This window comes from Rhinolophus sinicus, chromosome 7 (genome assembly GCF_057876585.1).
Source record: "Rhinolophus sinicus isolate RSI-liver-muscle chromosome 7, RSI-T2T, whole genome shotgun sequence".
Taxonomy (NCBI): Eukaryota; Metazoa; Chordata; class Mammalia; order Chiroptera; family Rhinolophidae; genus Rhinolophus; species Rhinolophus sinicus.
In genome coordinates, this window is record NC_142507.1 from 51,837,792 (window position 1) to 51,852,946 (window position 15,155).

The 15,155-nt window shown below is 40.8% G+C and overlaps 1 protein-coding gene across 2 annotated transcripts in view; it reads left to right on the forward strand.

Moving 5' to 3' along the window:
* Nucleotides 1–1,366: 1,366 nt before the first annotated feature.
* RPRD2 (regulation of nuclear pre-mRNA domain containing 2) overlaps nucleotides 1,367–15,155 on the forward strand; it is a 65,428-nt gene continuing 51,639 nt past the window's right edge. For both annotated transcript variants that reach the window (XM_019739934.3, XM_019739935.3), the window contains exon 1: nucleotides 1,367–2,612. In XM_019739934.3, coding sequence (XP_019595493.1) covers nucleotides 2,408–2,612 — 205 coding nt within the window. In that variant the 5' untranslated portion in view covers nucleotides 1,367–2,407. The remainder of the gene's footprint in view (nucleotides 2,613–15,155) is intronic.

Here is a 15,155-nt window from a genome sequence, read left to right on the forward strand (position 1 = left end):
CTCTTCTCCAGCCACACTGGCCTCCTTATTCTTCCTTTAATATGTCAAGACATTCTGTTTTAAGAGCCTCTGCACTTGCCGTTCCTTCTGCCAGCATGTTCTCCTCCTCCTTTTCCATATCTGCTTGGTTACCTTGTTCTCGACATTCAGATTGACAAGGAGAAAATTCTGAGAAGTCCTAAATTAAATTACAGCAGGCCAGAGAGTGGAAGGAAGAGACAAAAAGGGGTTAATCAGGTAACAACGGCAGTGCAAAACCAACAAAAGACTGATTACACTGCCTTAGTGTGTCTTGGAACTATTAAATTAACTTCCAGGTGGCCATTTCCAGATTATCTAAAAAAAGAGAATAGCTGGGCTGTGACTGAACCTCAGGGGTCTCTGTTAGTTGTTTACGCATGAGTTTTATGGACTCTCTTGGGCCTATCCCCTTTGTCTATAGCTAATGTAAATTCTTTCAGAATGGCTTACAAATTTCTCCTCCCTACTCCATGTATAAAAATGCCCGCAAAACTCAGAGACTTGGACATGTTGTCTTTCCTACCTAGATATGTTGCTGGTGGTTTAGACTCCACGCCCCAAGACCTGTCTTCTTTTTTCACCAGCAATAGGCTAGTAAACTTTCTTTTAAAAAGGCTTTCAGCCATGAAGTTCAAAATTTTTTGTTTATCAAGATAAAGTGTCACTTCCTTCCAAAAGCCCTCCGGATTCATTAAACCACCATTCCCATGCCCATCTAGGATCACCCACACAATACCACCCATCTCCCTTACTCTGCTTCATACTTCTTAATAGAACTTACTACTCCCTGACATGTATTTGGTTGTGGTCTCCTGACACTAAGCCCTAGAGGGAAGGAATTTTTGTCCGTTTTGCTCTATCCAACATGTAGAACAGTGAGTGCTTGGTTCAACACGTTCAACAACTTTCTGTTGAATACTAGATATGCTTGAAAAACAGATTCTCTGCCTCAAGAAAAGTGAGTCTACTGGGGTGACATAAAAGAATTGAAATATAATAATTACATGTGTTCAGTGGGACACGGAAGCCTCCAAATCTGCCCAGAGGATTTACACAGACAGATGTGATAGAATGATGCTAATCAATATTACTTAAGGCTCTTGTAAATTATAATGTATTATGGAATTCTGAGATTGTGCCGAAGGTGGGACCATATTCTGTCTTTTATCTTTTACTCGTCTCCAAAATTTTACGGGGAAATTTTCGTTTCACTTACTTTACTTCCTCTTCATATAATCCACATAGTCTAGCGGCTATGAATGGTATGGTCCAAGGGGAATGTAAAATGTTTCGTCTGGGAGTCTGCGTAGTGAATGGCTAGCTGGAGCTGGCGCATGCGCACCTGTCAGAGGCACTGCAAGATGGCTGCCAGCCACTTGGTCGAGCGTCGGTGCCCCGAGGAGTCAGCAGCGGCGGCGGCGGCGGCAGCCGCCAGAAAGTAATAGTGGCCGCTGAGTGGTGGGAGATTCCCGGCCTTGTTATGTGAGCTGGATAGCCCCAAGTGAGAGACCTCGCTGGGAAGCAAAAGGCGGGGCGGCGGTGTAACCCCCTCCCCCAACCTCTCCTTAGTTTGACCAGTTCCCTTACCCTCCCCTCCCCGCTTTTCCTCCCAGTCCGCTACACGCTGATGTGCTGCGCAGGCGCACAATTGAAGCGCCTCCTCGGCTCTAGGAGTTTGCGGGCTCCTGCGCGCGCTTCTCGTTCTTCTCCCTTGATTGGTCAGATTGCCCCGCCATGACACCTCCCTCTGCTCTCTAGGTTGAGAAGGAAACGGGGAGGCGGGGCCAAGCGGCGCGTGCGCGATACTGTTGCTGTTCCTTTGCTGCTATTGCGTTGCAAAAAAAAAAAAATCCTGACTAGGTAGCCTTGGGCCTTTTCTGTGCTAGAGGATCTAAAGGAGAGAAAAAGATTTCTGCAACCGAAGGGGCAGTCGGGTAGTATGAAATTTAAGCTATTAACAGCCGCCCTAACAGGAGTGTGGGGATAGGAGTGGGAAAGGGCCTTAGCGTAAAGAGCCCAAGAGTATAAAACCATTAGTTTCGGGGCCAGGCGTTTTGAAAGGCTTTGCAAGGACCTGTTTTCTGCGTAATTCTTCCCTGATTACTGACTGGTTTACACACAACCCCTTGAACAATTCTGATAAACCTTCGAAACCCGCAGCCCCTCCTTGCAGCGTGTAGGAGCCGCCAGCGTGCCTAGCAGCTGGCCCGCCGATCCTACCTCCAGAAGAGCCTAGCGCGTGCACCCCCCCCACCCCCCGGCCTCCTTCCCCACCTACGGCTTTCACGCACTCGCAGTGATTGTTTTGCCCGCTCCCGCCGCCGCCGCCGCCGCCGGCGCCGCCGCCGCCGCCTGAGGAGCAGCAGCGCTTGTGCAAACCGGGAAGATGGCGGCCGGCGGCGGCGGAGGCAGCAGTAAGGCCTCCTCCTCGTCGGCCTCTTCAGCAGGGGCTCTGGAGTCCTCGTTGGATCGAAAATTCCAGTCGGTAACTAACACCATGGAATCTATTCAAGGCCTGTCGTCTTGGTGTATAGAGAACAAGAAACACCACACTACTATCGTCTACCATTGGATGAAGTGGCTCCGGAGATGTGAGTGTTGGGGGTGCCTAGGGGAAGGGAAGACCGGGGAAATGGAAGGAAAGACCGCCCGAATCGCTTGAGGTTTTCCCAGGGAGCCACTGCATTCGGTTGGGGTTGTTCACAGTAAAGCTTTGACCCGAGTGTTCCCAAACCCACACTCCTCCATTCCTAGCCAGGGTTTTCCTGAATTGCGGGAAGCTTCGCATTTCGTGGATCTGTAGCCACTGACTTGGTGTGACCTTGGGCCGTTGGCCCCAGATCTATAGAGATTTACACATTATATCTTTTCAAAGCCTTGTGAGGTACCGTTGACTTGACTGAAGCTTCACGGAAATTGTCGCGTCCGTTCGTTTCTTCTATAGGCCGTGAGGTGTTAATGATTTCTGGTTTTCCTGATGCTAGACACGCTCTGATCTTAATCGCCACTAGTACATCCAACTGTTTCGCTGGAATATGTTGGACCACTCTGTTTTCTACTGACCTGAAACTTGGGATGTGTAATAAGAAGGGTTTATCCGGATGAATGTTAAATAACGTGCGCTCCACGTTAGAGCTGAGGCGACCACCTGGGAGGTTTCCCTGTTACCTGTGTTTGCTGCAATGAAATACAGGCTTCTTGATAGTGACCGGAAACTACTGTGTGTAGTCAAGTATTGTCAATAATACTTTAAAATGAAAAAAAAAGAAACCATATCCGACTACTTTTTAATCACTTGAAGTACCTTTTTAAGGAATTGAGTTTGGTTTCATAGGTAATCATCAAAACAGGAAATCAAGAAATGAGCTTTTTGAATATATAGTGCTCCCCCTCCCCCCAGTTATTACTTTTTTGCCTTTGTGGGGCAGTTTTTCCACTTTGCTGCTTTACTACAGAAAAGAGGTCTAGTAAACTGTCAGGAAACGTGGATGGTGTGTGCCAAGGATCTCAAATCTTTTAGGAGGAAGTGTGGAGAATTCACTGTTGCTTCCTGCTGAGAAGAGAGGGTTAACTCTCTTCTCAGGGATTTTTGAATTTTAGGTCTTTTGTTGCTTCTGTATTTGAATGTCAGCTCTTTTGCTCCCTGACCATGGCTTGTCATCAGTGATACCCATCATCGAGTTGTTCTTATTCCACTTCTGCCATGGCCTCTGAAGTGTTTTGATTTGTGTTTACCTTTTCGGGAACAGATGGATAAAACTCGCAAGATCATGGGCCCCAAGCTTTCAACCATTTGTATATGTAAAGTTAATGTTGGGAGAGATGTTTTGTGGCTCTTTGAATAATAAATGCTCAAAGGGTTGTAGAACCAAGACGGATTACCTATATTTGCCGATAGCAGATCAAAGTTACTTTCTTTTCAAGAGGTAAAATTAGAATGTATAAAACCAAATATGATAACAGTCCTCAAAGACCCTTACATATTAAGTATCTGCTATGTACCTAGACCTTTATTGTCATTTACAGTATATCTCCTACCTGAAAATAACCCTCAGAAATAGATTTATAAATCATTGATATACAGATGGGGAAAATAAGGCTTGGAATATTACCTAAATTGCTTAAAATTACACAGTAAAGTGGTGGAATTAGGATTTGACTTCACCATATCGGATGACAGTGGCCACATTTAACTTTGTAAAATAACGTTCTCAAGATTACTCCTTAATGCACTTGGTCCACCAGTGGGAGCAAGCAGTGTTCATGTGAGCCTGAGGACGTGTTTTCCTTAAACAGAGTCTCCTTCCTGTTTTAAAATATTTTTACTAAATTATGCGAGCATTTAACATTTTCTACCTTTGGGCTCTGGTGCTTTACCTGTATGGTTACATCATTTGCAAGAATACGTTGGTCCTCATCCCTGCTTTGTGGGATTACAAATGACAATTGCAATATTTTTTTCTAGTCAGCAGTGATGAGATACACTGGAGTCAGAATTTTTCTGTCTCTGCTATTGTTGATATTGTGCCTGAGTTTATTTCCCTTGTTGATCTCTTACAAGGGCAAAAAATGATTGGTCTGGGAAGAAAAGACATCATTTGAAGTGCATTATATATAGTTTATAAAGTTAAATGCTTTTGACTTTGTAAAAACCTGGTTTTTGTTTTTCCCTACTGGTATGCAACTTAACTTTATAAAATAGTTAAAGGTAATTTGTAGTCGATTTGTGTTTACAGTTGACCCTTGAACAATGCAATGTTTTGGGGTGCCAATGCCTGAGCAGTCAAAACTCTGTATAACGATTGACTCCCCTCAGACTCAACTACAAATAGCCTACTGTTGACTGGAAGCCTTACCAATAACATAAACAGTCAATTAACATGTATTTTGTATGTTACATGTATTATATACTGTGTTCTTACAATAAAGTAAGCTAGAGAAATAAAATGTCATTAAGAAAAATCATAAGGAAGAGAAAATACAATATTACACGTATTTGTTGACAAGTACAGCCATGTGTAATAACTTCATATTTCTTCACAGTTGGAATTATTTTAGTTTGAGTTTGGTTTCTAAGTCAGCTTTAGGCAAATTTGTGAAGTAGGTGTTTTTGGCATTCCTGCCTTTCTGTCCATTTTCCTGATGGCACTTTTGCTTCTCTTTTTTTTCTGGCATCCGTTATTTAGTAATTTTTATTTAGATCTCTGAATTTAAGTAACTATGTTAGCTCTTCCAGAGATATTTTCATTTTGTCCTTTATTTCATAATGTATAATAAGAAATTTTTGTTCACTTTAAAGGAAATAATTTAGAGAAGGCAAAATATATTCCATGGGTGGGTCCTACTGATTTTATTTAGGCCTTTAATTTGTTTGACGGAGGCATTCATTACCGACATTTCTTAAGTGATCTTTCTGTAGCATAAACAGATGTCATTCCTGTGCTGTAAAATCCTCCAGTGATATCCCATTGCAGCAGGGTTAAGATCTAAACTTCTCTTACTATGGTCAACAAGTTCCTACACTATCTGCCCTGCCTACGACGGCGCAAGCTTCTAATCCCGTCTTCTCATTTAGGTGCAAGCTCAAATATTAACTCCTCAGAACGGCCTTCCATAAGGACCTTATTTCAAGTGGCCTTTTCAGTTGCTTTCTAGTACATCACTTTATCTGCACTATGAAATTAGCTTATTTATTCACATATTTATTGTCTGTCTGCTCCCACTACATGACAGGGCTATGCCTTCTTGGCTGTCGTATCCTCAAGCAGCTGGAACAGTATTTAGCACAGAGTAAGCAATCAGTAAATATTTGCTCACATAATTTTGTGAAATAGTTAATCGAGAACTTGAATTGTTCTAATTTGTTAATCAGAAAGAAACAGTTATAATTTAGTGAAAGAAATCGTAGATGGTTGTCGGCAGGTTGAAGATACAGCTTGTATATGGACTTGATGTGTAATTTGACCAGATTATCATTTCTGTACTTCATTTGTCACTCCCATTTTTAATGTAAAATGGGAAGCAGTACGGAACAGTAGAAAAATACATACTTTAGAATTAGACCTAAGTTCAGATCATAATTCCATCACTTAATACCTGGGTGACTATGCAAAGTACTTAAATTGTGAGCCTCAATTTCTGATCTGTAAATAGAGATAATAGTCTCTCAGGATTGTTGTCTAGATTTAAGAAGATAATACATGTATTTTAGCATATGTCCTGGCGTAAGGAAAACATTCAGATTATTATGTTGACGATCATGACGCAGAAAAAGATAGTCTTAAGATCTTGGGTATTTAGAATAATTACGGCAGAACTTCGTTTTGGGTATAGTGCTGGAAATTACATTCCCAGTCAGGGGCCGATGAATTGGACCTGCCTCTGTAGTGAATTAGCAAGTGCTCTGAAGAACTAGTAGGACAAAATGGAAAGTAATTGTGTTTATGATATCTCCATGTTGTCTTGTTTCTAAACATCGAATAGTTGGTCTGTTTTCTGTAAGGTGGTATGAGAACTTAAGTGAGTTTTTGAAGGAAAGGGGATATAGGAAAGTAGAATTATTTGTACTGCAGAAAATCTGCTAAGCTTACCCTTGAGTTATTTTCGGTACAAACTAAATATGTACAAGATTCAGAAAGTATAATACCTACCCCTCTACTGATCAACCCACTTTACCGTGTTTCCCCGAAAATAAGACCTAGCCGGACAATCAGCTCTAATGCATCTTTTGGAGAAGAAATTAATACAAGACCCTGTCTTACCCGGTCTTATAAGACCGGGTCTTATATAATAAAATGTATTACATAATGCCGGGTATAATATAATATCGGATCTTATATTAATCTTTGCTCCAAAAGACGCGTTAGAGCTGATTGTCTGGCTAGGTCTTATTTTCGGGTAGTAGTTATCAACTTAATGGTCAAATCTTTTTTCACTTAATGGTCAAATCAACTTAATGGTCAAATCAACTTAATGGTCAAATCTTTTTTCTTCTATCCCCTTTCTTTTTCCCCTCCCCCCTTGAAGCAAATCTCAGTGCAGTCTGGTATTTTTTTCTGTAAGAAAGACTGCTATATAAACATGGACTAGCAAAAAGAAATCTCTTCATACAGGATTAATTTTTTGCAGAGAATATGCAAAGTGTAGTTACCATTTTTGATCTATGGCAATGGTTTCTCTGTATGGGTCTCAGGATCCTTAGCTGGACCGTGACGATGGTGTTCAACAAAAAATTTTAACTTCCATGGCTGAGAGTCTTTTTGAAAGAAAGGGTTTATTAGGTCATTGCTAGCCAAACGGAAGACCAGTCTTGGATGTGGAGTCTAAACCACCAGCAGCTTGGCTAGGTAGGGAAGACAGCGTGTCCGTGGTCTCTGGGGTTTGCAAGCATTTTTATACATCAGGTAGCAGGAAGGGGGAAGAAAGGTGTAAACTGTCTGAGGGAATTTACATTCCATTAGCTATACGCATGGGGTGGGAAGTGGGGCCAGCTCTGGGATAGGCTCAGAGTCCACAAGAAGCAATGTCCCCTCCTGTGGATTGGCTGTGGGCAGCAGTCCGGAAAGCCCACGTGTAAACAAAAAGCGGAGGCTCCTGGAGTTCAGGGGTGCTTGGCTGGAATAATTTGCGGAAATAGCCACCTGGAAATTAATCTGAAATTCCAACAAACACAGAAGGAATATGAGCAGTCTTTTGTTTTTCGGTCCGCAGCCATGAACAGACTAACAGTTCTGTGTCCTTCTCGCATTCTCTGGTCGTGTATTTTAATTTAGGATATCTCAGAGTTTTCTCCTTGTCATTTGTAGCTGGACCATGAAGATGGTCATAATTTTATAACTAACTTTTATCAAGTGCTTACCATGGGTCATGCACTGTTTCAAGCATTTTACACACATTAATTCATTCAAGCCTCACAACTCTTTGAAGCAGGTATTATTATGATCCCCATTTTACAGATGAGAAAACAAAGGCACTGCGAGGTTCAGTAATTTGCCATGGTTACAGAGCTAATACATGGTGGAGCCAGAATTCAACCAGGCAACCTTGGTTTCTAGTGTGCACTCTTAGCCACTGTACCAGACAGCCTTTCCCACTCATAAAATACTTTCTACAATGCAGCAAACCCTTGATAACCTTATTTCTTCAAGATTAGGCCGTGTAGATGAACTAGAATGTTGAGATTTTAAATCTTAGTGGGTTTTGTGTGTGTGTGTGTGTGTGTTTGCTTTTTGTGGCCAAACTGATTATTTTGTGTGGACTTGAAGTTCTGATAGGCATTTATTTATGTTTTTGATTAATAATAAAAGGGGAAAACAAGTTGAACATGTTGGTTATTAAAGCTGCCTACTAGATAAAAATCTTTAAATGTGAGGTACATTTAGATTAAATAATAAACGGTTTTCTGGTGGCCAACACTGGTTGGATACAACAGTGGTAAGTGGGGAGTGCAGTCTGCCATCTTATATTTGATATTTCAAAAATCTGAGGGTCTAGGACCATTTTCTGCAGCGGTGGCCTCCGAAAAGGAGCTATTCCTTTAACTGTTTACTTTGTAATCCATCCTGTGTAGGAGACAGGTAGAGTATAACAATGCTGCCGTAGGCAGAAAGGTTTGTAATCACATATCATATGGGTACAAATGACTAATACAGGTGGGCTAGCTCTAGATTCTAACCGAGTTCCAAGGTAAATTTTGCTTATAAGTCCCTAGTTTACATTCAGTTCTTTTCACAAATATTTATTGAATATCTACTGTGCCGGGCACTGAGGATACAGCAGGTGAACAAAATGGAGAGATTTTTTTTTTTTTGCCCTCATGGCGCTTGTACTCTAGTAAGAGGAGACAAATAAAATTAATTAGTAAGATATTAAATATATTAGGAGCTAAAATATTAGAAGTGCCGTAGGGAAATGAAAAGCAGGGAAGGGGGATACAGCATGTTCAAGGGAGTTTGGAGTTTTAAATTAGGTGGTAAGGGGAGGCCTCCCCGAGGTGGTGATGCCGAGTAGGGAGGGGAGGGGAGAATGTTCCAAGAGAAAGAGAACAGAAAAAGACGAATATTTTGAGGTTAGAGTGTGCCAGCTGAGTTTAAGGAACAGCAAGAAAGCTTTTGTGGCTGGAAAGGAGTTGTTAAAATGCGGGTTAGCAGATGAACTCAGAGGTTATGGGGGTGGGGAAGGCAGGTCACAAAGAGTTTTCGAGGCATTGTAAGGACTTTGGCTTTTATTCTGCATGAGATGAGGAGCCATTTGAGCAGAGGAACTGAACTGATTTATGTTTTTCAGTGGCCACTCAGGTTGCTGCAGAACAGATACCAGTTAGGGGGCTGTTGTAGGAATCCCGGGGTAGGATGGTGGTTTGGACCAGGCTGTGGCCAGTGCAAGTGAGAAGTAACTTATTTCTGGATCTCTTTTGAAGGTAGATTCTACCAGATTTCCAGATGGGTTAAATGGGGGGTAAGAGAGGAGAATACCCCCCCATTCTGAAATTATATCCAGAAATAATTTTGGGGGGCCTCTGTGATTAGAAAGAGTTGACATTTATTGATATGGGAAAGGCTGTAAGTGGAGAGATTTTGGGAGGAAAATCAGAGATTTAGTTTTGAATATGTTAGGTTTGGGTTGTCTACATTTAATATCTTTATTAAGATATAATTCACAAATAGAAACTTCAGTCACAGTGTACGAGGCGGTTGTTTCAGGATATTCACAGAGCTGGGCAACAGTCAGCACAGGGTGTCTGTTTAATGTGTAGATTGTCCTTAGAGCCACCAGGCTGGAAGGGAGCTACAGGCGGTGCGACCATCACAGCGTGTCACCTGCTGCACACCTGGGCTACGGGCCTGTGCGCACGTCACCGTACTGAGTACTGCAGGCAGTGGTATTTGTGGATCTAGGCCTCTCGAACACAGGAAAGGTACTGTGCAAAGCGGGATAAAAGCTGGTGCACTGGTACCGGAGTGCCTTACTGGTCCCCCTTACCGTGAATGGAGCGGGCAGGACTGGACGTTCCTCTGGGTGGGTCAGTGAGTGAGCGGGGAGTGACCGTGAAGGCCTCGGACGTAGTGTGAGTCTGTAGACGACACACTCTGTACACTTAGACTACACTCCATTTGTAAAGCGACGGGGCATGAAATCAGGCACAAGAGAAAATGATGCGATCGAGAGACGTGGTGAGCACGAGGTCCTGAGGCTGCCGCCGCCGTAACACGGCACCGTCTACAGCGGACTTGTTAAGTGGAAAGCGTGCACTCGAACGATCACATGAGTCTCGTATAGTAAATACGTCAACCAGTAACAGTCATGTATTGTCATTTTCACGTAGTATGTACTGTACATGATTGTATACGTAACTGTGTACTTTGATACACGTGGCAGCACAGCAGGTCCGTTTACAGCGGCGTCACCACCCACAGGGATTACCTAGAGCTGCGATGTTACGGGCTCTGTCACTAGGCGATAGGTGTTTTCCGGCTCCATTATAATCTTACAGGACCACCGGGTATGTTCGGGCTGTCACTGCCGCGTTAGAAGTCAGTGTGGCATGAGGACCACGAGGAGATAGAGAAGAGGGTCAGAGAGGAGGCCTGGGGCACGCGGTGTTTTAGATGCCTCTTTCTACTTACTTAATCTGATGTGTTCTTGGCTGTAGTTCTTTTTGAGGTTCAAGGTAAACCTGAGCTTAGCTTCCCAAAGAAGTAATAAATCTGTTTCGATCTCTTGCATGTTTCCACTCTCATTTTAGGCTTAATAGCACATCTGGATTAGTGAGGCATAAGCTCTACTGCGATTCCCAATTGTAAAATTATTGCATCATCGGTCCTCTCCCTCCAGTTGGATGCACAGGCCACCTTTTCTTCATTCCATCGCCCTAGCTTCATACAGATGTGGGTGATAGTTTCCATATTTCCTGACAATGTTTCAGAACGTGGAACTACCTTAATTATAATGTATAATGATTGCAATCGTATAAACTAAAGGAGCATTTTTATCTATATTACGAGACTTTACAAGCCTTTAAGTTCTTCGTTTAGCTGCTGTATCTCAAATGCAGAAGAGTGGTATGATATACATGGCCCCAGGTGCATCTGATAGAATATGTAAGAAATAATTCCGCTGTACATCCGGTAGTAAACTGAATGAATTATGGAGCACATAGACATTCCCATAACTCAGTGTGAAGCAATATTGACAAACTTCAAACAGTCTGTGGTATGGAAATATCTTGAAAGGAAAATTTCGTTGGCAATGGAAAAATACTAATATTAAAATTTGCTCAAACAGGCCAGTCCAAAATTACAGGTTTGGCTGTAGAGAAGGGATGAGTGGATGTATGTGTGTAATTTCTGAGGGAACAGAGACTTTCCGATTTTATTCTGAGTGATTGGGCTTCCTGCGTTTCATAAACTGGTAAGTAGTTCCTCCTAGGCTTTGTCAAGCATTTATGATCATGTTTTTCACTTTTCTCAAGTATTTATTGTTTTATAGCTGTATTTTGTAAAGTCCAAAGGGGCTAGGTAAGTTAGTTGTTTTAAAATTTCAGGTTAATTTTAAAATTTCAACTATCTGAGAAATGAGGACAAAATGAGGCTTTTTAATGCGCAGAAGGCACTTAGAGACCCTAGTTAAAATTACTCAAAAACTTATCACTTGTACAAACCAGCTTGACGTGAGTTTCTCATCTGTTTGTCAAGGAAATATAGTAGTTGGTGTTTTGTTGTGTTTTCAGATTTCACTGTCCCCACAGATTTAATTATAGAACACTGGGAAAATGCACATCTTGTAGAGAAAGTAGTAGAACCTAGTTACTCCTTTTGGGAAAAGGCACCAATTCCATCTGTGCTTTGAAACATTAAAAGTCTTTCTGGCAAAGCTAAAGACAGTTTAAAAAATACTTCATTCTCTGTATTCTTCTCAGAGAGGAACATTGAAATAGAGGCTCTTTGATGAAAGAAGTGAAATGTGTAGTAAGCTGGGTGTAAGTTTTGGTTGTGGCTTTTATCTTTTCCCTCATCTCTTTTCGTCCCTCCTCCTCACTCGCTAGTGTAGTTTCACTTACTTTCACTGTATGGTTCTTGGGTACCCACTAGCAGAGAGAGAGGGAGAGGGAGAGAGAGAGAGAGAGAGAGACTTTATTACCCCTTAGTTAAAGTTGCATTGTTAGAGGTGAAAAGATCTTTTAATGTTAGGAATTATAACTTAACAATGTTTAATTTTAAAAAGGCCAGAATGAATCCTGTGCTGTTGTGTTCCCCTTACCATCACAATAGGTTTAAAACTGTAGTATAATGCATCATTTTTAAAAAGCTAATGCATAGAAAGTGCCCCAACTAGAATGTAAGCCCACGACAGCAGGGACTTTTTTTTGTCCACCATTCTGTCCTCAGCACCTGGAAGAGGGTGTAGAACATACAAAAGGCTCAATTAATGAATCTTCCTTAAATCTGACCCCAGACCACAATTCGAGAAATGCTGCTATAGACGTTACACAGTTTTGTCAGATTTACGTACGTAAGGAGATGTACAGTATTGTACGCCGTTAGCTGGCCGATAACAGGACTTTGGACTCCAAGAAGCATTGTTATAGTCAGTACTTCACCTCTTAAAGCCTCCAAACGGGGATGAGAATAGTACAGCCCACCTTATCTGATTGTCGGTGATATTAAACATAATTCATATAAAGTGCTTTGCAAGCTACCTAATATTTGGAAAGCACAGCAAATGGTAGCTGTTGTCATTTTTAAATGCAATTATGGTATGTCTACATTGTATTACACCATGTTTCTCATTCAGGCCTGTCTACTTAAGTTTTTTAAATTCTTCCAGTTAATCCTGCATACTCGAGGTGAAATTTTAAGGTTCATAATCCAAAGGAATGAACTTGGATTTTTATTAATACTAGTGAATGCCTGGAGAACACATTAATTTGAAAACTGTTTACCTATTTTGATTATTTTAAGTACCTATTTATATAACAACATCTTACAGTTCCAGAAATTCATAGCATTTAACAATCTTTCATATGTTTTCGTAATTATTATGCCAATAAGAAAATACATCTCAAAGAAGGGATTTCAAAGGTATAACAATGTTTTAGTATTGCTGGATTTTTAAAATAAATAACCTATTAAAAACAAGAGGGTTTCTAAAAAATTGAAGTTGGAGTAATAAAGACCAAATATTAATCATATTTTTATTTAAATTTAAAAAATTTAAATTAAAGATTTTCTTTTTTTTTAAAGAAAATTTCATACCAAGACATTTTAGAAGCTCCCTCTCACTTTTTAAAAGATTTAAAAAACCTGATCATAGAAAAGAGGTTTGAAATTCATTTATAGGGCTTCCTTACACGTATATACTGTGGTGAGTATCAACTAGGTTAAGAATTCATTTTCATCTCTCAGATTGCCATGTGCAGTACTTATGTGTAAACTGACAAATGTGGATAAGATACAGAGAAAAGAAAACATAGCAATGAACAAAAATAACAGTATGACTTTGTACTTTGTACAACAGCAAAAAGTGGTGATGTTTAGTTTAGGATTTCACTGTCAAAGTTTAGAAACTAGCGAATTAGAGTTAAACCTCGTTTCATGCTACTGGACTTTAGTACCTTTACCAAAATGCTTCATGAATTTCCAAGGAGGGTGATGGGGGATAGGATAGTCAGCATTTTCTAAATTCACTTGACCATGGAATCGTTTTTTTTTTTTTTCTTTCTCGTTATCTCACGTGATTAGCGTTGCAAGAAACATGCTTTGGGAAGCTTTGTTATGGAAATTTTTCTAGGAAACCCCCAATTAAAGAACAGCACTAATTTATATTTGTGTATAGTAAAAAAGGCTTCATGGAGGAAACAGTCATTCAAAAAGATGGGATGCAGGTGAAAGAAGGCATCCCAAATATAAATAAAGGTCTGCATCAGAAGCAGGGAGTGACCGTCAGAGGTACACATGGCCAAGTGAGGAAGGAAAAGACAGAGAAGGAATAAAAGGCATGATTTTTAAGGCATAAGGGGCAGAACGTATGTTAAAAAGAAAGTAACTGTGTGTAGGCATTCAAGCTACCATAGCGATTGTAACACTGGAGCAGTTATTTTTTTGTAATACTGATTCAGTATAATTTGGGATTTTATTCAAAGCTTTTAGAATTCCAACACCGAAATCAAATCAGCAAGGTCAGATATTGAATATATTTCATACTTTTAAAATAATCATATTCTAAAACATCAAGTAAAATATGAATTGATAAACATAAATATTAAACAGATTAGCACTCTAATAGGAATCATCAGCTGCTCCCAGCTTTGCTGCTTCCTTTGACCTTGGTCTTTTTGCCTGAGACGCCCTTATAATTGTCTAGTGTGGTGCAAATGGTTGGGTTGGACTTTTTGCATATTTCACTCCCTGACTGGTGCTTTGAGAACCATCCGTCTCTGGTTAGTTGTTCAAAACTGCTTGAAGTTTTGATTCTTTTCTTGGCCAACTTGGGAAAGCTTGCCCTAATGGAGGTCTAAATCCTTTCTTTCCTCAAGGAGAGATACTTTTTTTTATGGAGGGTTTATTCCCTTAGGTGCAGACCCACCCTGTAAGTGGGAGGTGACAAGGTAGAGGGGACTTAGTCCGGGGTTGCCTGAGCTGGTAACTAGAGTGAAGACTTTGTGGTGCAAGTTAGAGGGAAGGCGGTGGGTGAGTGGATAGGAAACAGATAGAGATAACCAAGAAAGGTGAGCAAAGCTGCTTTGTTTTATGCCAAAAAAAATACTGTGTTTGGCCTTTAAAACAACACAGTAAACTGCAATATCTGACACTGATATTATGGTTAAAAAAAAGAAATAATACATTTGGGCTAAATGTTAGGGTGCCATTATGATGATCTAACCAAATGACAAAGATCTGAATTAGTACAGTGGTAGTGGAGAGGGCAGACAGGATCTAAGGTGTTTAGAAAGTAGAATTTGGTAGAACTTGCTGACCAGTTGCGTGTTGGGGAAGAAGTTAGAGGAAAGCTTGGAAGACGGATGCTGTAGATTCGTTCTTGGGTGACAGGGAATTTGGGAGGAAGAGCTAGACGATGAAAGCAGGTTTGAACATATGACGTAGGAATGTTTCCCCGAAAATAAGACCGGATCTTAT